Source organism: Charadrius vociferus, unplaced genomic scaffold, assembly GCF_000708025.1.
Source record: "Charadrius vociferus isolate BGI_N301 unplaced genomic scaffold, ASM70802v2 scaffold404, whole genome shotgun sequence".
Classification (NCBI taxonomy): domain Eukaryota; kingdom Metazoa; phylum Chordata; class Aves; order Charadriiformes; family Charadriidae; genus Charadrius; species Charadrius vociferus.
The window spans coordinates 1,105,475-1,125,542 of NW_009648443.1; the positions used below are offsets into that span (position 1 = coordinate 1,105,475).

General features: G+C 43.3%; 1 protein-coding gene across 1 annotated transcript in view; it reads right to left on the reverse strand.

Moving 5' to 3' along the window:
- Nucleotides 1-20,068, reverse strand: part of CCDC148 (coiled-coil domain containing 148) — a 63,347-nt gene that overhangs the window by 1,846 nt on the left and 41,433 nt on the right. The window contains exons 10-13 of the mRNA XM_009885478.1: nucleotides 16,037-16,177; nucleotides 9,470-9,588; nucleotides 3,117-3,234; nucleotides 346-486 (exon numbers count right to left, since the gene is read on the reverse strand). Coding sequence (XP_009883780.1) covers nucleotides 346-486; nucleotides 3,117-3,234; nucleotides 9,470-9,588; nucleotides 16,037-16,177 — 519 coding nt within the window. The remainder of the gene's footprint in view (nucleotides 1-345; nucleotides 487-3,116; nucleotides 3,235-9,469; nucleotides 9,589-16,036; nucleotides 16,178-20,068) is intronic.

The window sequence follows — 20,068 nt, forward strand, 5'->3', positions numbered from 1 at the left end:
CACAGGAGCTGCCCAGAGGCCCGTTTAGCCCAGTACCCTCTCTCCTGCGGTGGCAGTGGGAGATGGTGGGAGGGAGCGCCCAGCAGCGGCAGAGAGCCCGGCTGGCCCTGCAGGGACCTCTGCGCGCCGCTCCTGCTGTGCTGCTCCAGCAGCGACACTGGGTCAGGGACGTTACCCCACCTAATATTCCCAATGGTTTTATTTTCACACATTATATTCTGTGAATATTGACTTATATACTGTGAATATTGCTATTTAGGATATGTTATTAAAACTACTATCATACATCGCTGTCAAGATGTATGTGCATACAACAGACGCTATAGTATGATTACAGGCAGTTACCTGCTGTTCACTGTACGTATGCAACTTAAACAGCGGCTTCTGAAGATCAAACTCTTCGTTGGTTCCAATGCCCATCCGAGCTTTAGACGCCACCGTATCAGCCGCTACTCTAGCTGGATCTAATTTTGCAACAACGGCCACCTAAAATACATGATATGAAAATAACAATTACTCTATCTGTGTAGACCTAAGGTGAGAAAAGGTTATTATCCATAGCCCATGTCCTTTGAGAACACGATCATTTACCTGGTTTAAAAATTTCAAAAGTTGTCTTAAACCACCTTGTATCCATATATAAAAGCTGTAAAGCTTAAAACTTGAATCCAGAGTAAAACCACTTTGACAGAGAATAATAACCAGGAAGATTTGTTTTCCCATTTCCCAAGGGAGACAATTTAATTGGCTGCATGTAGTACAGCCCTGTGCATGCCCAGAACCGCTGCGAAGTGGAGAACCGCCTGCTACGCGGGCAGGCTCAGCGCAGAACAACCTGCGTACTGGGAACGCCCACTGCCAGTCCTTGAAAAGATAAACTTGAAAGCTGGGCAGCATTTCTGCAAGCAGAGAGCTTATGTTGCTACCTCATCTCACCCCTGGTAGGAAACAAGCTTGTGCTAAGCTGTAGGCTTCCAGAAAACAGCGCTGCCCAGTATCTGCACTGATCTGTGGTCCGTGGCAGCGCGGTGCGGCATGGCCTCGGCTCACAGGGATGCTACAGGAGAGAAGCAATAGCGGCCTCAGCCCTCCAGCAGAGACTGACACCAGCTCTGACATCCAAAACCAGTAACCAACAGGAACCCGTGGACTCACCGTTTAGCAATACCCACGCTCCTGGGAGCCCAAACTTCCTTCTTTTTCTTCCAATGGAAACAAAGGTGTACAGATCGGTCCTTCACAATTTTTACTGAGTCACAGGCAACAACATTGAGTGATGTGCCACAAACAACAAAATCCTTTGTTTTTTTCTTAAGTGAGTCTCTTTTAACTGTTTAATTTCCTGTGGCTAGATCAGTATCAAGAGTCTGTCAGACAGTATACTGTGCAAGAGTTGAGTTTGGAATCTACAGATATAAGATCCTTTTTTCATTGCTTATTTTCTTTGTGTTAAAATATTCAGATATAGGCTAATACTACTTTGGAAAATACAGAAAGATGCATGAGTAAAATAATAAAAGTCAGGACACCACCTGAATGGTTCAAACCAGAAAAAATATTTAAAATTATGTAGGATAATTTTTTTCCCACCTTTTTAATAAAATGTCATCTTTGTATTTACAGGCTGTCAAAACATACAGACTGGATGACTTTACTAAAGATCTTATTTCTTTCCCCATACAACCAAGGGGCATGTTCTATGAAGCAGTATTTCATCAGTGTGAAACACAGAGAATAAACGTTGGTTAGAAGAATGGGATGAAGCGGGAACTCTACCATCCTGGGCAAGGGCATTCTAGAAGCATCTTCTGCTTTGGTAAGAGAACTGGGGCAGTCAGAAGAGACGAACACATCATGACTCTCAACCAGCCTCTTGTAAGATCTGACGCAAAAGACAATGCAACCCAACCAGTAACTTAGAAAAGACACAATAGAGTTGTTATTATTCAAAATGCATTGACAAGCTAAAATAACACTGCTAATGCGGCAAAATATTTAATTGAATCAGATTATGAAAAATAAAGCACTATTGACTGGAAACGAGCCTGAGTTCAACAGTTTAAAAAATGACTGAAATAACAGCCCAATGATGCCTTAGGTTTACTTATCCCTGTTATGCTCAGCTGTCCCACAGAAGATGGCTTTGGAGTATTTGAACTCGGTTATATTTTCCTTTCTTCTTGACTTTGTACACCCAATGCTGAAGTGAAAGCACTTATAAGGCCACAAACAGTCCAGGAGGGACTAAGGAAGAACGTCACTGGCACGCACACTGTACTGGGATGGTTAATGCTGAGGCCAAGGGACGTGCTGAAGGTGAGGTCAAGCCTGTGCCAAATACTGAATTTTTAACCATGGGTAGTCCTGGGGAGAAAACTGCTGCATTAGTGCTGTTTGAATTATCCAAAATCGAGAGGGTTTGACAAGCACGTTTTCTCCCTCCCTTATTTTCCTTTGGCTGCACATTTAGGCTGCAGTTCCCGGAGTGTAATGGATGTGAACTCCAGTTTTTCCTTTTAATCTTTGAAGGAAAAAACAAGGAGATTAGATATAAAAATATAAATGAAGGTAAAATTACTCCTTCAAAAGTCAGCAGTAGAAAAAGTGCCCCAAAGCTACATTTACTATGACAGACATTTTCTGGGATGTCCTTTTTAAAATAACTTGCAAAAGTTTACCAAAGAGTTGAACCTCTCTGTGAAGAAAAGTTATCCAAGGCCTGTAAGTTTCCAGAATTCAGAAAGAATTTAAATTACTTATAAATCTTCCCTAAGACTCAAGGCAGACTTAAGATTATTAACCACCCCCCCACCCCCCCAAAAAATCAAAGGAAAAAAGAAATCATACCCAACCCAGAAAAAATAGTATCTATCTATCTTCAGGTATCAACAGCTTCTACAGTGCAATTTAACATCATACTGTTCCTGTTGTCAGAGTTACAAAGCACACAGGATTTAGAACATGACACAATTACTGGTAAAGTCAGACCAAAAGTGCCTTTTGACTTTGTCATTATTTGCTTTTGATAGGTTCTTTTTATCTTTCAGGCAATACGACAGTATGTGTTTGTACCATCACTGTATATGAAAACACTCTGTACAGGAAAGAAACCCTACCTGTTGTCGGAGCGCTTCAAGGCATTTCTCTTTTTCCTCTTCTTCACGTGCTTCTTGAAGGACCAGTTCCTTTCTCTCCAGCAACCGTTTTTCTAGCAATGCTTGTCTAAACTTCACTCTGCAAAGCAGCACACAGACAAATGGAAAAACATCGGTCAGGTGTAATTTTAAATTTGTGGTGTGATATTTCAGAAATTTGAAAACTAGTCTGACGTTTTCTGTATCCACCTAATAATAATACAGTGGTTCATCAAAACACCTGAAAAATGCAAAAAATGCTTGTGTTTGGCATTTTTTTCGGGGAAGAGAGGTTTGTGGAGTTGGTGGGTTTTTTTGGTTTGGCTTTTGTTTTGTTTTGGTTTTTTTAAACAACTTGGCTAACCTTTCAGATCTCATTTCTAGAATGCAGATTTTTCTCTAGCATGCTTTATATAGCCCTGCTACTCTTCTTTTCTTTGCCAAGAAGAAATGTTCTCTGACATCTGTGTATGGCAGAGTAACTTTCCTGTAACCCTTTCCATTAAAAGAAACACATCACTCCCAATCTTGGTACTGGAAGAAGCACGAAAACTTGAGAATTACATCCTTCTTTAAGAGAAAACTGGAGGTTAGCACAAAGAATCCTGCGACTTTACCTATGGCATTAGTTTTGCCGGTCAACTGCCGGCAATAGGCTTCCATAGTGCTACGGCAGTACTCCCCTGACTGTACTTCCTGGGAACCCTCAGTCCACCGCCAAACCCTGTTTCCGATGGAGCTGTCGGGTGTTCTTCGGCATGTCACTTTTAGCGCTTACACAGGAGTTGCCATTGCCATGCTTTGCGTTCAGAGAATTGTCCTTCTTTTGCCCTTCAAATTTTAACTGGCCTTCAGAGAAATGGAGCAGAGCGAGCGCTTCAGCTACAATAAAGCCTGTGTTTTTATTTTCTTACTCTGGAAATTTTAGTAAGCTCAAAGGAGTATATAACTTGTGCTATAAACTGCCAAAATGAGAACTAAACGTACAGTTATGTTGGTAGCTAGAAAAGATCATTGCATCGATAATCCAAAACAATTATCAGGACAAACAAATTTGTCCCCAGAGAGTGGTACAAAGCTGCCTGAGGATGCCCCAGAGACGCTTTCCGTTTCTTACTGTAGCCACTGTAGTTTAGGCAGATGAATGCTTACAGCAGTAATCTTCAGAGGTAATTTCGTTCCAGGGAGAAAGCCTAATCTGCTTTTTATATGAAGAAAACGTAATTAAAAGCAGATATTCATATTCTTTGGAAAAAATGACAAAAATGATATCATATTGAAAAGCTTTCACCCTGCTTGAGCCGACTACTGTGACTCGTGTTCTAACGCACCCCAGCGCTACCAAACATGAAATTCCGTACCCTGGGAACTTGTGCAAGTTACCAAGCAGGAAGACCGAGGGGCACTCATCCCGGTCTGATTTCAAGTGCTTTGCCTCTACTGCATAAGTTTTGACATACATAGGAACATGAGGCATTGCTGAATGGAAACATTTTATGGCATTTCCATACCCAGTGTGAATAGGAGTGAGTGAGTGCCACAGTAACTGCCAGGCAGAGCAGGGCAGAGCGAGGACTTCGCATCCCGATGCGGCTTTTGTTGCTCCTAAGGAGAAGGTTCCTGTTCTCAGGACGATGTTATCCTAAGGAGATCATCATCTCGCTCATGCTGGAGAGACCAAGGCCAGGATTAACAAAGATTAAGTTTCACTGTCAGAGGGCAATGGCAGAGCTATGAAACCTACACCCAGGGAAGGCAGAGAACCTTGTAAATAAATATTCAACCGTACATTGTGTTCCTAATTTGGAACATTCTTCCAATACTTTTTATGCTTGGCTTTAAACGTTTACTTGAGCTTCGATTTTAAAGCGTCCACATCCAAATAAAGTTGTTAATTCTTTTTCACTCTATTATACTTAGTAATATTTGAGCTACTATTTCTTCAAAGTAAACAATTTTATAGAAAAGCTTAACATTAAAATGTCTTAATACACAATTTTGACTTTAAGTACCACAGAAAGTAACAATTTTAATAAAACACCAGCTGAAAAATGAGCTTAGCTGATTAGTTTCAGTAAAGCCACCTTTTTGAAGTATTGTGGGCACACACTTATGTAATTTTTGATAAGCATAATTTCATTAAAACTCTGCTTTCAGACACTGTCTCATAAATATTCAATAGGAAAAAATGAACTACTGTGTTTATTATGAAAGCTTTAGCAAAACTTTAAAAAATCGGGTATTAATTTAGATATGTTTTATGCCCTATAGCACAACATGTCCTGTTTCCTGTTGTCCGCTGAGTAAGTCTCATATAAAGCGCAGAGAGCATTCTCTCCGTGGCCGAGAAGGCGTGCTCGTCTGCCCACCCGTGCCAGGCTGAATGAACGCGCAGTGCCACCGAGGCGCGAGCAGCTGGGATAGAACGCGTTTCACACGCTAATTTGGACATTTCAGAGGTAGCCACCGGCTGCCACGACCAAACTGACGGAGCAGACCCTTTGCGAAGGCGCGCTGGGGCTGTGTCGGGGCACGCAGCCCATCCAGCCCCGGCTCCACAGGCGTGCGTAACCCTGACGGCCCCAGCTCGAGCAAAGCTGCTGCGAGCACCGGCTCCACCGACAGCCCTCGCCCGCGCCCAGCCCCTTGCATGGCTTTGACGCCCAGTCATCTGTCCACGGTTTTCCTGGATGCTTTCTGTCCGGCGTCCCTTCAGCGCGCAGCACAGAGGAGCGAGCGGGAGGGGTGCGGGGCGGTCGGTGAGAGCTGTGCTTCGGGCAGGGGAAACCTTGGGGGGGCAGGCGGGGAGAGGGAAGGCTGTCCGCACCGCGGCCCGCAGGGAACTGCTGCAAAGGGCACAAGGGAAGGCGGAGATGCGACACACCTTCGGCCCCTGCATGCCACACAGAGCTGCACGGCAAACAGCTCCCACAGTTCTGTTTTGGGCAGTTAGCCAGATAAAACTCTTGCAAAGAGCAACCCCTTTCCTCCCACCTCTCCCACCGCTGCCCTTTGACTTGAGGGCCGGGACCGGCAGCGGCACAGGGGCTGGGGTGAAATGCTCACACACGTTTCCCGCTCACCGCCTCACTGGAGAGCAGGACTGTGCCAACCATTCCTCATAGGTAGTGAGTGAAAATATTTGCACCATTTCATGCCAATTTAATTCTCACCCTGCAACATTCATGCTTTGGGAGGGTAATATTCTTTTAGAATATTTTACCTATATTCAATCCATTCCATACCTAAGGGGCGGATGGAGGACCTGACTGAAACTCACTGCGTAGATTAAAAGATAGAGAAGCGGACTGTCAGTAACAAACATCTGCCCTTTTGGATGCTCATTCTTAAAGCACAACAAGACTTAAATGCAGTTTCTAGTTCTTGAATACCACATTAAAAGGGAGTTTATAATTCAGTGTGCTAACGACAGACACGTAGACAGTGAGAACAGCTGAATGGGTGATCCTCCATACGTATAAGGGACCAGCTGCAGTCGATGTACATCCGTGCTTACACCTTTGCTTTCAATGGGCCACATGCAAATGGATCTCGCCAACACTAACTTCATACCCCCAAAACAGTCCCACCAGCTGCCCCAGTTTAATGGAGTTAAGTCCTGCTGTATGCCAGTAAGGACAACATACAGCATTTATCCAGTACCTGCTGTCTTTCTGGAGCATTTCTCTCTCTGGAGCTGTCATCTACTAAACCTTTAATTTTTATTAAAAAAAGGATCAGAACTCTCTGCTTTCCTTCTCAAACGTGGCCAGCCCAGACCTTTTATGATACACACCAGTAATCAGAGCTCTTGTCCAGACAGTTTTAATCTCAGGTTCTTAGCCTAAATGAGTTCAAATCTGCATTTCCTGCATTATGAGCAAGGATCACAACCAGTGAGAACATACCATAATCTACGTACGAACACCTCCACCCCTGTTTTAATAGCAGGACCACTATATGCAAACACCACAAAATGAATGGGAGTAGAAGAAAGCAAAAAGGAGTATGACTTCTGCCAACTTCTTGGGGCATTTGACAGGACCTGGGCTGACGCAGGTTCTTACCCCCGCCCTGTGATTTTTTTAAATGCCGTTTTACAAATTTTGTATGAAATGACTGTTGGATAAAAAATTAATACAGAATAGATATTGTGCTTTGAGCAGAAATCACAGCACAATCCTCTTCCCCTCTCCCATGTTTCCGAATGCAGATAGCAGTGCTTTTTAGGACTTTGTGTTGAACTCGCTGCTCTCGCCATCTTTTACTTGATCAACACCTTCGGGAACTCACACAACTTCAACGCAGTGGTGCTCAGGCAAGTGCCGAGTAGCCAGCTGCTCTGAACACAACCGTTCCACGACACACAGGCAACATAAAACTGCAGCTACCTAGGGACTTCCAGGCCAAAACGAAATGTCCAGTGTGTTAAATGTCTCCACTGTCCTGGGGTCACTAAGCAGAGGAATTGTAGAAAGCAAATTTGGACTTCGTCGCTTGAAATTCTACATCCAGTTTCAGGTGCCTTTAATCCTTTTCTTTGATGTGGTCATAGCTCAGGCTATTCAGCATCTTGAAATTACAAAGCGAGACGTGAATAAATAGAGCACCACAGTGACTCTGTGATAATAATTTTCCTTTTTATAAACCTGATTACTTAATTTTAAATTAATTTGAAAAGCAATTCAGGGTAACAGCAGACCCCTTTTTAATATCTTATTGTACCTATTAGAAACTCTATGCACTACCCAGGCCATATCTTGTACTTGGAATGGTCAGTCAGCCCACAATCCAAACATCTCTTCCTTCCCCAAAAAAGCCTGAAAACATGTCGGATCAGATCTGTGGAACTGGCCTGTGCCATCCTTCACGGTCAGTTCTGCAGAGACTCAAACCCAATGTATGTGCTGCCACAGGTGGAACACGTAAGAACACTGTTGGTTTCGACAGGCCTGCAGTTCCGACCTGTGACACCGTGACGCCAGCGCGTCTCCCTCTGTTCAGCACAGTATTTTAAAATGCCTTATACCTACCTGTAGCACTACAGTATCTAATAGCAGTAACATCTCTCTGCCCTTCTCTGATTAATGTTTCTGAAGTCTTTGAAGATGAAAAGCATTCAGTAATTTCAAAGAATTATTAATCTCCACAAACAGTAAGCATTTTTCTTTAAACTGTCTTTTATTTTTTCCAGTGTGCCAATTCTGGGAAACATAATGCGAAGCATTTACCGACTTCCAATTCATAACAGCCCGAAGGTGTGATTATTTCCTTCCCGCATTCCTCAATGAACGGTGCCATTTCCTTACATTTTACTCTGCAACGTTTATTAGCATAAGAAAAGATCATTCCTCAACTGTGTGGCATAGTGCGGTACACAGGTTTAAAGAAAAGCCATTTTTTCCTGATCAGTTCTGCTGAAAACTCGGTAATTCGAGTATGTGTGTTTCTTCTGCTATGAGCTAAAATGATTGCAGGTATGTTTAAGAAAAGGTATAGATGTATTTGCAGCATAAGGATACAGACAGTTAAATTTAGCTGTCAGCAAGGTACTGGCACAAAGTAAGATCGAAGTACTGTTTCCCACAGAATGCTTAAGACCAAGTTTAATATTCTAATGCCAATGGTACTTTAACCCTATTTTAGTTACGTTTCTGGGCCATGCAATTTGGTGGCACTCTCTATGTAAAAAAAGTAAGCCTGTGATTCGACAGCAATTATAACCAGACTACACTCAGGGGGTTTTATGCTGCTCTGTGAAATCAAGTGTTTCTTCAACAGGTCGTTAAAGGCCATACTCTGCAAAGAAGACTTGGCAAGGATTCAAATGTTAACAGGCTGAAGTCCTAAATTACATCAAACAGGTGAAGAGCATCTACTACTAGATGCGTAGTTTAAGACCCTCTAAAAGAATAATAAGTATCTTCGAGGCTGTTTTCAGTACTTAATGTGCTGCTCTTGCTTGCCTCTCAGAAACCCAAACCTGATTATAAATAATTTTGCAATGTAGAAGGTCTTATTACCCAGCTGCAAGTAAAAAGTCACAAAAGGAGCTGGTTTTAATGAGGGTACCCTATCATGATTACAACAGTTAAGCACTTAGAAAGGTCTAAAACTTTGATGGATATTAATTAATTCAAACTAACAAACAAATTGCATTTGGGATACAATCGCAATGCAACCTTGCTATATAGACTGGGGTAACTGCAAAACAGGAAGAAAAAAAAATTACTTATCTCAATTTACTCTAATGTAGAAAGTTGGGAGATGAAAGCAAATTAGATTATAAGAAGTTCCTATTGATACTATAGGTATTCACATTTAATTTCTTTTACCTTTCTCTGTCTTTAACTGCTTGTTCAGCCATTAGTTTTCTTAATTCCTCCAGACGTTGTAGATCTTTCTCTTCCTGTTCTTGCCACTTGAGCTGTTTCTCAGCCCAGTACTTTTTCACCTAGAGTTTGGACAAATGCAGTAAACAAAATAACAATCATTCTCAAGGCAAGGTGGCAAGAGCAAATAAAGAAAAGCCTTAAGTTAACAAAAGTCCAATGTTAGTCTTTTTAGAATAGAATTTATACTTTAGAAGAGTAAACAAAACAGAACAGCTAACCAAAGATTTACAAGGAGAACAAGAGGGTGTGGAGCCCCCGCCACAGAAATAGCAAAATCAGAGTGCAGACACTCTAATGTAATTGTCAACTCTGCAACCTGAAGACTACCACTTTCATTTGCTCCTCGCTCTCCTACTCTGCCATCAAAACCTTCAACTAAGCTGCTCAAGTGAGCGACTGTTCCGTGGGTTAAAATGCCCTCGGTTAGCTCAAAGGGCTGGATCCCCACCAGCCCAGCGCGCTTTGGCTGAGGTGGAGCACCTGCTGAGGAGGAGGAAGAAGCACGAGTGGTGCTCATGTAAGGCCGGAGCTTTTCCAGCGCTGAGTGAGACAGGAAGGCCTCCAGCAAGACTGTGAAACCTGAGCGGGGAAGCTTATCGCGAAAGATGAGGAGGTTTGGATGCAAAACGAGGAATTGGGATTTAAAGTAAATATCGCCAAAGTGAAACTCTGAAGAAAATTGAAAAATTTGAAACATTTGAAAAAATTCTACAGGATTCCATTCCTAAAACCAGGGCAGTTCTTCCAGGACAACCGGTGGAATTTGCAGCAAGCCTGTAAACCCCACCTTGCCGTGACACACGTCACAAATGCCACCTTGAGAAGAGAACTGCTGCAGTGCTGTACTTCCCAAAGTTTCAAATGGTGACTCGAGTGAGTTAACCTCACAGCCACCAGCCGGCACGGAAAGCTGATAGAGCAGGTTTGTTCAGACACAGGAATGAGAATCACCGTCTCATCTTTGAAGTGCTGACTTCAGAATTTTTAAAATACAATTTTCGAGAACATCTGAATTCCTCTGAGATTCAGCACCGTGACTCCGACACCGCACTCCTAAGCTGGTGTTAGGGGAACCCGCTCAGGTACTGGTCACAAATGCTGGAGCCACTACGACACAGGGTTTGTAGGGATCTCAGGAGGTCATCTGACCCACACAGTATGATCAGCACCAATGACATCATTCCCGTCTGGGTAAGACATCCCTGAAATACAAATGTGTTTACTTTGCTTCCCAGATTACTATTAATTTTCACCAAGTCCCAAGTGCCACAGCTGGGTTGCCAGCAGTGCCGCTCCTAATTAGCCATCAGTTGGGTACCAAGTGTAATGTCTGTAACATGGTACAAGGTGAGCAGTGACTGCAGCACAGACAACTCAGCTCTTATTTTTCAGGTACATGTAGGAGAGGCTGTTGCCTGTGGCTGTCACAGAGGTAAGCCTCTCACACCTCAGGCACCTGGCAGGGGCACACAGCTTCAAATTCCTCTCGTGTAAAGGAAAAAGGCCATTCTGCTTGCAGAGCAAAATGCAGGGAACATCCTCCTGTAAGTCTCGCTCCGCAATCCGACAGCGGCACAGCGCGGTTTCCTGCGGGTGCAAAGTGCCAGTGAGGGCCGGTGGCTGACGCCGAGCACGGCTTTCAGGAACCAGTGACCGCCGGCCTCAATAAAGCTGATGACGGCACGCAGCAAGTGTCACTAAGGCCAAGAAACCACCCTCTGGGGAGCAGAAAACACAGTGCCATCAACAGCGCGGCCGAACAAGCACTACAGCCCGAATGCGAGGGCCACCAACCAAGGGGGCACCTCCAGCCCTCCTGTGACACATCAGCTCGGAGCACCGCATATGATCATAACGCCTCGACTCAGCCTATGAAAGGTATCAGTTATGCTTATTGGCAACATGACACTCCAGCCACTCCTCGTATCCTTTTCCCTGTGGAAAACCCCAGCACTGCTGGGCATAACACCTCCCGAATGGCCTCATCTTGCAGCCTCTTGCCCCAGCTGACGCTCAGCTGACCTAGCCTGCCTGTTCCAGTTATTAACACATAATAATAACAACAACACCACATAATAACACAACTCATATTCCATGTCATCTCCATACCAAGGACCCTGCTGTCCCAACAAGAAGAGCTGGGATGATGCGGTAGATCTACAATGGTTAGCACTCTTGCAACTTCTCTTCGTTGTACTTCTCAGTCTTTCATTTCCACTTCTTTTTTTCCATTCCACAAGCAGGTACCAGAACAGAAAGACAAGCTGGGACACAGAAATAATGACATACCCTGATGTACTTCCAAATGAGAACCCAAAAGAACAGCCAGAGAACGGCATGGTGCTTCATGCTACCTCAGAGCTGACCGAGAAACCCCTTAATCCCTTGGACCTAACAGACTTCTTGGCAATTGCTACGACAAAAAGAAAGAAAAAAGCTACAAAATTCACAAAACATTATTGCTTTCAGCAAAACAAAGATAGTGTTTACCTTGAAAATGACAACTGAGTTTTTGAAAAGACTGTTTAATGTTAATTACAAAATTAATTACGTAAGCAATTTAAATTATACCTCAGTAATCTGTTGATTTTACAATTAAATGAATAAAGTGCCTGTGAAGGTCTGAGACCTTATCCTACCTCCCAAAATACAGGTAATTTCTTACAATGAAAGTTACTGATGGAATCATATCACACAGGAAAACCTTCATAAAATGGCAATAAAAATAACTTCTGTATCATCCACTTTACTTTATGGAATTTAATCTTCTTTTGGAGATTTCAGTTGAAACGGCAGTCAAAATACCATCTTCTTTATATGACTGACTTTGTGCAGGAAAACCTTTAACTATCATGATTCAGAATAAAACAGGTCTTCCAAACCGTGCTTATATTTCAGAATTCCCAACCCATAAGCCACTCATTTCTTTATATAGGCCATTTTTACACATGAAGGGCATGAAAACAAGGATGGCTATAACCGTATTTCTTAGAATGCTTCTATTTAATAGTTTGTAATACTAATATTTATGAAATAAAATTCTCTCTTTTGCAGTTTTTCCCTTTGTGTGTTCCACATTGCCTGAAGGCTTTCTCATAAACTCTAATTAGGGGCCAGTGGATATTTCTGAAGTTCCATATTTAAATATATAGGAAAAAATCTGATCTGCAGTCGAATAGAGCATTGGTATTTAAGATTTAATGTCCTTTTACCTGTTGTCGGGTTTGGATGTACTTGAAATACCCTGCCTAGGCGACAAACTAGGTAGAGTGCAGGCATTTCTTTTACATCGATCACGGATATTTTACATTTTCTTCTTGCTGCCACAGACCGTTCACCAGCAAAGCAGCTGCAGTATAAGGTCAGCTGCCCTTTTTAAGGCTCTAAGACGTAATACACTCAAATGAAGCACCAGTGCCGACCTCAAACAGCTGCTATTCCATCTGTGCACAGGCAGAGACTGCTCCGTACGGAGACGGCGCACAGGCCAGAGACAAGCGGAAGGTTTGCACAGCCAAAGCATTTACCGGGGCGATGAAGACGGGTGGGGACAGCGGCACACAGCCCCTGCCCCCCCAGCGCCTCCAGAGCCACCTGCCACTGCAGGCACGGAGGGAGGACAAGTAAGCAGAACAAGCGGTGACAAAAAATCAGCAGCCAAGTTTCTGGTAGCCTCAGCAGCCCACCCTCATCCATACAGGCTGCCCCGCGCCCTGTACCTCTTTCCAGTGCTGGTGGAGAACACAGAACCTCACGATCACACGCTCCACCTGAGACAACTTACGCGTTATCCATACCAGCCAAAATCGCATCACCTCTCGCTCTGAAAAATCTTCTACAGAAGATGAATGCATACGCCAAATGCAGAAGTTCTGCCTTAACTTGTTATTTTATAACTTTAAACCCCACATATAAGAACAGTAACGACATAACAACCAAGAACAAATACCAGGAAACGTGGGTCAGTGTGAAAAAAAAATTAAAAATAATCACATATACAATACAGTTTTGTAACACAATGCACATACCCATAATCTTGAAAAATTCCCTGGTCTTTTTATAGAGGTTTGTGTCTAAAAAGTTCACCAACATCTATTATAAGACAATTAAAGGTAAACCAATACTGATTTGAGCTAAGCCAGGATTTCTCTGAAAGTGCACGGTTTGCAAGCACATAAATATGGCTCTCAGCTCTTGAACCTGAAATGACAGTTTTAAATATGAGAGATAAATTGAAGGATAAATAAAACAAACTAAAATAAATGACAGTCTTAAATATGAGAGATAAATTGAAGGATAAATAAAACAAACTAAAATAAGGATAAAGCCATGAGTTTCCTGGTTGGACCTCATAACTGACCCAGCTTTGAGCAGCAGGTTGGACTAGAGACCTCTTGAGGTCCCTTTCCAATCTGAATTTTTCTGATTCCCATGAAAAGTGAGAGCATTCTGTGTATTTTGAGGGAATGAGAAACATCTCATGAATCTGTCTTTTGGATAGTCAGTTGCAATTTTGCTAACCATATGATTTAGCGTAATTTAACAGAAAGATGATGCTCTGCCAAGAATGTATATTTCACCTGTAAGATAAATTGCAGAAAAAGAATAAAATCAGGTGATCAATGTAAGTAGAGACTTCTTCAGCTAGAGGAGAAACCGATACATGCAATATGCAAATTCAGTCGTGAGCAAGAACAATGAACTCACAAATAAAATAAATCAATTTGAAACTAGGCAGCTTTTCAAATTTGGGCTCTGGGGACTTGCAGCAATGGGAACTAATGAGGAGGTAAGTCTCTACCTGGAGACAAGAAGGCTGCAGCAGCTTCAACTTCTTTTCTCCAGGTAGCACTTCCAGTCAAGTGCTTCGTTGCAGAATTGCTGCTATAACCAAATCCAACCGTTATGCAAACTGCCACCAAGAATACCATGAGCAGCAAGGGCTTCTGCTCTTGACCTCTTTGGCATGGCATGAAGACGTGTTTCTTTGGACAAAGCAAGGAAAAGATATTTGAGTGCTATAAAAATAGACAGGGAAATTCCAAGTAGCGTGGGACTTTATTTTCATTCTTCTGCTAAGACAGTCAGTCTCACCCGCCTGAAAGTCATTAATTTTGCTCTGCTATAATTTCCTTTCTGCTTCTAGTAAGTGTTGTAAGTTGGTTTTGTATCAACTTAATCAAATTGCTGTAAGTATGGATAGTTTTGTGGATTATCACTGCAACAGACACGTCTACCAACATGACAATCCATCAAATTCTGGGGCGTCTAACTGGCCGTGTGGTAGTCCCATCAGTAAACATTTGTTCCCAGTAACACACGTTACACAGAAACGTGGCAGATAACGTCTAAAGAGAAAACATGATAACATTTATAAAGATTTTGTTTTCCTCCCCCTTTTGCACAAGCTTTCTGTAGTGTGACACATACTGATGGCACTAAAGCCTTCGATATGCATCATGAAAATACTCTATTTGGAACAGTTTAGCTTTGTTTTCTTAACTCTGCTTCTAACCGGCATGTTGTAATGTCATGGTTTGGGCTGGGCTGGCCGCTACACGGACGACAGATGCTCTCTTTAACCTCTCTCCCCTGTAAGCGCACAGCTTTTAGCGACCCTTCTTGCACACACGTTAGCACGAGTAAGAGTGACTATTTGCTCATCAGCATTTGAAAGACAAAGCAATAAGAATCTATGAAATTCTCTGACTTATTTTCCCAGAAGTAATTATGCAGTCTTAACAAATACGCCACAGCTGAGTTGGACTCTAAGCAAGCCAGATTTCAGTGTAAAAAATAATCAGAAAAAGAGGTAAAATTTAATAAAACAACCTCTTGGATTTTTGCCATATCATTAAAAAAAAAGGTGAACACAAATACACATGTGATGTAACTTGACTTTCCAAAAGCATCACATTCACTATAGTGAATTTCTGAATTTCTATTAAGTTGAAGTTTAGACTTACGCACCAAAGCCATTTCCCAAGCAGTCACCACATAAGTACTTAGAATAACGTAACACAGACTTCCAATATGCCGAAAGGGTTAATATTGCCATGTGCTTCAGGCCCACTTTTAAGGTCCTTGTGCTGCAAAGGGCAGCGCGCTGTCTTGCAGACAATGTACAGTAAGGCTCATTTGCTGCATTGCAGCACTTAACTGCAGCACTGGAAGCTTTCGTAGTCTCTGCCACATTGCTAAAAAGCACAAATCCGCAAGAGTTAGAAATCCAGTAGTGCCTCTGCGCTGATTCGTTGTGACATGGAGAGAGTCACATACACTTAGTTTTGCGTGCCTTCTTTTTTTGGAAACGTAATGAAGTAACATAACTGATGTGTAAGCGCGGGCAGCTTTAAAGCTAAAACGGACAGCAGCAAGACTCATTTGCTCATCTCTGTGCTAACACGTAATACTTCACAAGAGTACAAGGTAGTGAGATCAGTTAAAGATTTTAAAGGCAATTGTAGACATTAAAATATGCAAAAAATGTATACAAGTTTCTCATACTTTCTCTTTCTCCCGAGCTCTGCGAATCATTTCCCGTTCTTTCCGTAGCCTTTCTTTCTCCTCTTTCTTTTCTTCTCTCCTGGCAGCCACAGCAGCCTGCAGGTTCGCAGCCTCCTCCTGCTGGGCTTTCCACCGGAGCACCTGCAGGAAACGGGTGAAAGGACATTCCTGCAGCAGAGCTGTGCAACACTGACCCTGCCAAACCGACACTAGCAAGGAATCCCCTGTAATCCATTTACAAACTAAGATTTATCATCTTATCAGCAATACACAACCACTTAGTAAGTACCCTTCCTTGCGTTCATGTGCAGTTCGCAACTGCCTGGTGCAATACGCAGTAAAATCATGTATGAAAAGATTTTAGGTAAAATTGCCCAAACCATCTCAGTACCATCAGATACTGAATTCCCCTTCAGCGCTCAGACTTTCAATAACACACAAATTTCTTAGCAAACCTACGAACAAAAGGAGGCCACCCCTAACAGACCAGAGTCCTCGCACCCTTCCACTCGGGCATCTCTGTGACAGCACCTCGCTCCCAACGAGGACTCGGCGGAAATCAACGGACTCCAGTGACAGAGGCTTCACCTTTTCCCAGCTTTCAAACTGTGCACAATTAGCCTAGAACCCCCGACACCTCTTCAAGGGTTGTGACCAGTGCCTGTAATGGTGTTGCACACCCGACAGCCCGCTTTGCTGCGGAAGAGACCCGGCCGCATCCCAGCTCCCGCGGCGCTGCTCGGCGCGTCCAGCCGCAGGGCAGGGACCAGCTCCGCCGCAGTGCTCCCGCGGCGCCTGCCCCACCTGGCACGGGATGCGCCACGCAGCTCAACAGGCCAAAACCCACTCTCGCATATCCCTGACGCGCTGTATTGCTCAAACAAGAGAACACGTGCCCAGTAACGGGGACGGGGCAGTGAGTGACTCTGAGTGCTCTCGCGCCCGCTGTTCTCGGCCAGCACAGCTCCCCGTCACCCTGGTGCTGTGGCGAGCAGTTGTACGCTCCTCTGTTTCCCGCTGGCTGCAACAGGATTATCGATGTCTCCTTTGTGTTGGTTTCCCAGCTCTTTTTGTAATGGATTTGTCAAGTGCTAACACAACTCCCTGTTCCTCAAAGGAACAAGCGTTTCCGCTATTTTTCATCCAGTTTTCTATGCTACAATAAGTACTTTAATACTAAGATATTAAAATACTTCACTTTCTTGTTTTCCACCTTTACCGCATTTCACTAGCTGTGTGCACAGGCTCTATTAATTCTCCTGGTTTGTGCTTGTGAAAGATTTTTGTTCAGGAATCCAGTGCTCCCCGCGGTCCAAGGGTCTCAGTGAGTTGCATCTTTGATTGATGCCACGTTTGCCCGCTTCTTCGCTTAAATAACAATTATATTCTGTTCTTTTCAAAGCGTCCCAATAGAATAAACACTGACAGGACTTTTCACACAGTGCAGGCAAAGTAATAACATGAAAATAACATGAAATTTTACAGTGGTTGAAAAAGTAACCTCTCTTTATTAAAAGACATGTAGATAGCTTATTAAAGAGATACTCCACCTGTAATGAACGCCATGTGTACACAGACTAACCAACTGTTACTTCTGCCTCCTGCAACCTGAGTTTATCTTTAAAAGTTCAATGCAGTTTAGTGCCAAACTCAAGCACAAGCATCAACCGGTGGGGTTTTATGTTTTCATAAAAACTACTGCGTTTTGGGGTTCTTCAAACAACTGTCATTTACACTGTTATTCTCCCACAGCACATGCAACTTTTTCCAGATTCAACTCTATCCCCAAAGTTAAGAACAATTTAGCTGAGCATTAAACTCTCTTTAACTTATTTTCTTCCATTTTTGTAACTAATTCTCAGCACAGGCCTGTTCATAACTGTGTTTCACCTTCTGAAATCTCCTTTCTCTCCTTTCTAGGGAAAAAAAAAAAAAAAGCTCAGAAACAGCCATCTTCACTAATTAGATGTTCTACAGGAAGAGAGCAAAGGCCCGAGTCCAAAATTACCCTTGCGACTAGGAAAATGGAGGCAGCTAGGAGAAAAAAGGCACAAGATTCTGAAGCCCCAAACCTCTCTGCCTCCCTCCCTCTCCACCTTACTTGGACAATGCTACTAATTATTTTATGGGGCAGCGGGGCAGAGACCGATACAAGTTTGTCTGTGCCAGCAGGTGTTAATGGCACGGAATGAATGTCAAAAACTGTAGTGGGATGGTTTGCAAGGAGGGAACACAAACGCGCGCACACGGAAACAGCCGCTGGGCATGGATGCTCAAAAATACGCAAGAGGGATCAATTAGGATATACACACGCAATCTGCGCTTGTCCATATCTATTTGAGTGTGCAGCAATGTAACGGCAGACAGCACAGAAACAGCTTTCTTTCAGCTATTCTTACAAAATTATTTCAAACTGGAATTCAAACTTGTACAGTATGGAAAAAAACCTAAAAATGTTACTACAGTTCCTTAACAGAAATATTACTCTTCATATATGATCTTTCTCCTCAGAATTTTGAAAATGCTCTTTTAATAGGATCTCACGTATATAATAATAAAAATAATAAAATTGCTAATGAAAGTCATATTTGGTAGAGCTGCTTTGGCAGCGGTAAAACTATCCCTTCATCCCTACAAAGAAAGAAGCACCCCCTGTCCCCCCCCTTTAACCCGCAGTCAGAGGTGTGTTGAGTTTCTCTAAGAACGGGGGAGCACACTGAGCGCTTGTGGGAGACACAACACCCTTTCTCCCCCTGTCCCTGCTTCCATTAATTAGAAGTGACATATTAACATAAATAACCCTTAGACAGAGGTATTGTAATATAAATAGCTCTAAGCATTCACATTAAATCATTTCATTTTTTTCCAGAAAAAGAACTCAGTATGACTGGTCCCGCTTGAATATATACTGCATATGGAGTATTTACCTTAATTTCCTCAAAACAGGTTATTAAAAGAAGTACTGGGCAAAACCTTTGCTAAGTAGTATGTTTTCTCCCTAGTAATATCATCCTTTCAGTCATCCCAAATACATTAATGAATTCAAGCAGTATGTTCCAAATAGTTTCCAATTTTCATCTAATGACTTGATTCATCAAGACTGCCGGATCGCAGCATCAATACCTTCAGCCTTTTACCCAGGCTGTGGGAGAGCCACACTCAACTCCTTATTCTGTGAAACGGAATATGAAGCCATGTTTATGGTTGCAGAAAACAGAATGAGAGCAGGTGAGGCTGGAAGGGACCTCTCAAGACCACCCGGGCCACCCCCTGCCCGGCCAGGTGAGCTGCAGCTGGCTACCTAGGACCGTGTCGAATCGGGGGTTAAACATGTCCCAAGGGTGGAGGCTCCACAAGCCCTCTGGCCAACATCTTCTAGTGTTCATCCACCCTCTCAGTAGAAGAGTGATGGGTGGGACGGAATTTCAGGTGGTTCCGTGTGTGCCCGTTTCTTCTCGTCCTGTCCCTGGGCACCCCTGACAAGAGCCCGTCCCCGTCCTCTCGGCACCCTCCCTGCAGGTACTCGCACACACTGGTGAGATCCCCCAGAGCCTTCTCCTCTCCAGGCTGGACGCCCCCAGCTCCCTCCGCCTTTCCTCACAGCAGAGGTGCTCCAGACCCTTCATCTTAATGGTCCTTTGCTGGACTCACTCCAGTAAGAAAAAAATAATGCAACATTTTTGAGGCAGGGACCTGTATCCAGCTGTCCCCAAAATGAAAAAGAACATCCTCATTTCTATACTAGCTTGAACCAGGGTCTTCTCGCTCCCTGACACCATAGCTGTTCCCCTTGGAAATCACCAAGAAGCAGAGGACTGTTTCTCCTTCCATTGTCCAGACATTCACTCGGGAATGTCTTCCCTGCTGTCCACTGTCTTTTAACGTCAAAGAATTAATCTGGTGCAGAGAGGACGACACTTTCTCTATAGTTCAGTCCTCACATCATTCTCCCATACCAGTTCCCATACTCAGTCCTGGGACTCAAGTCTTTCTCTCCTATCATCTGAGATCTTATTTCCGCAAGTTGGTTCA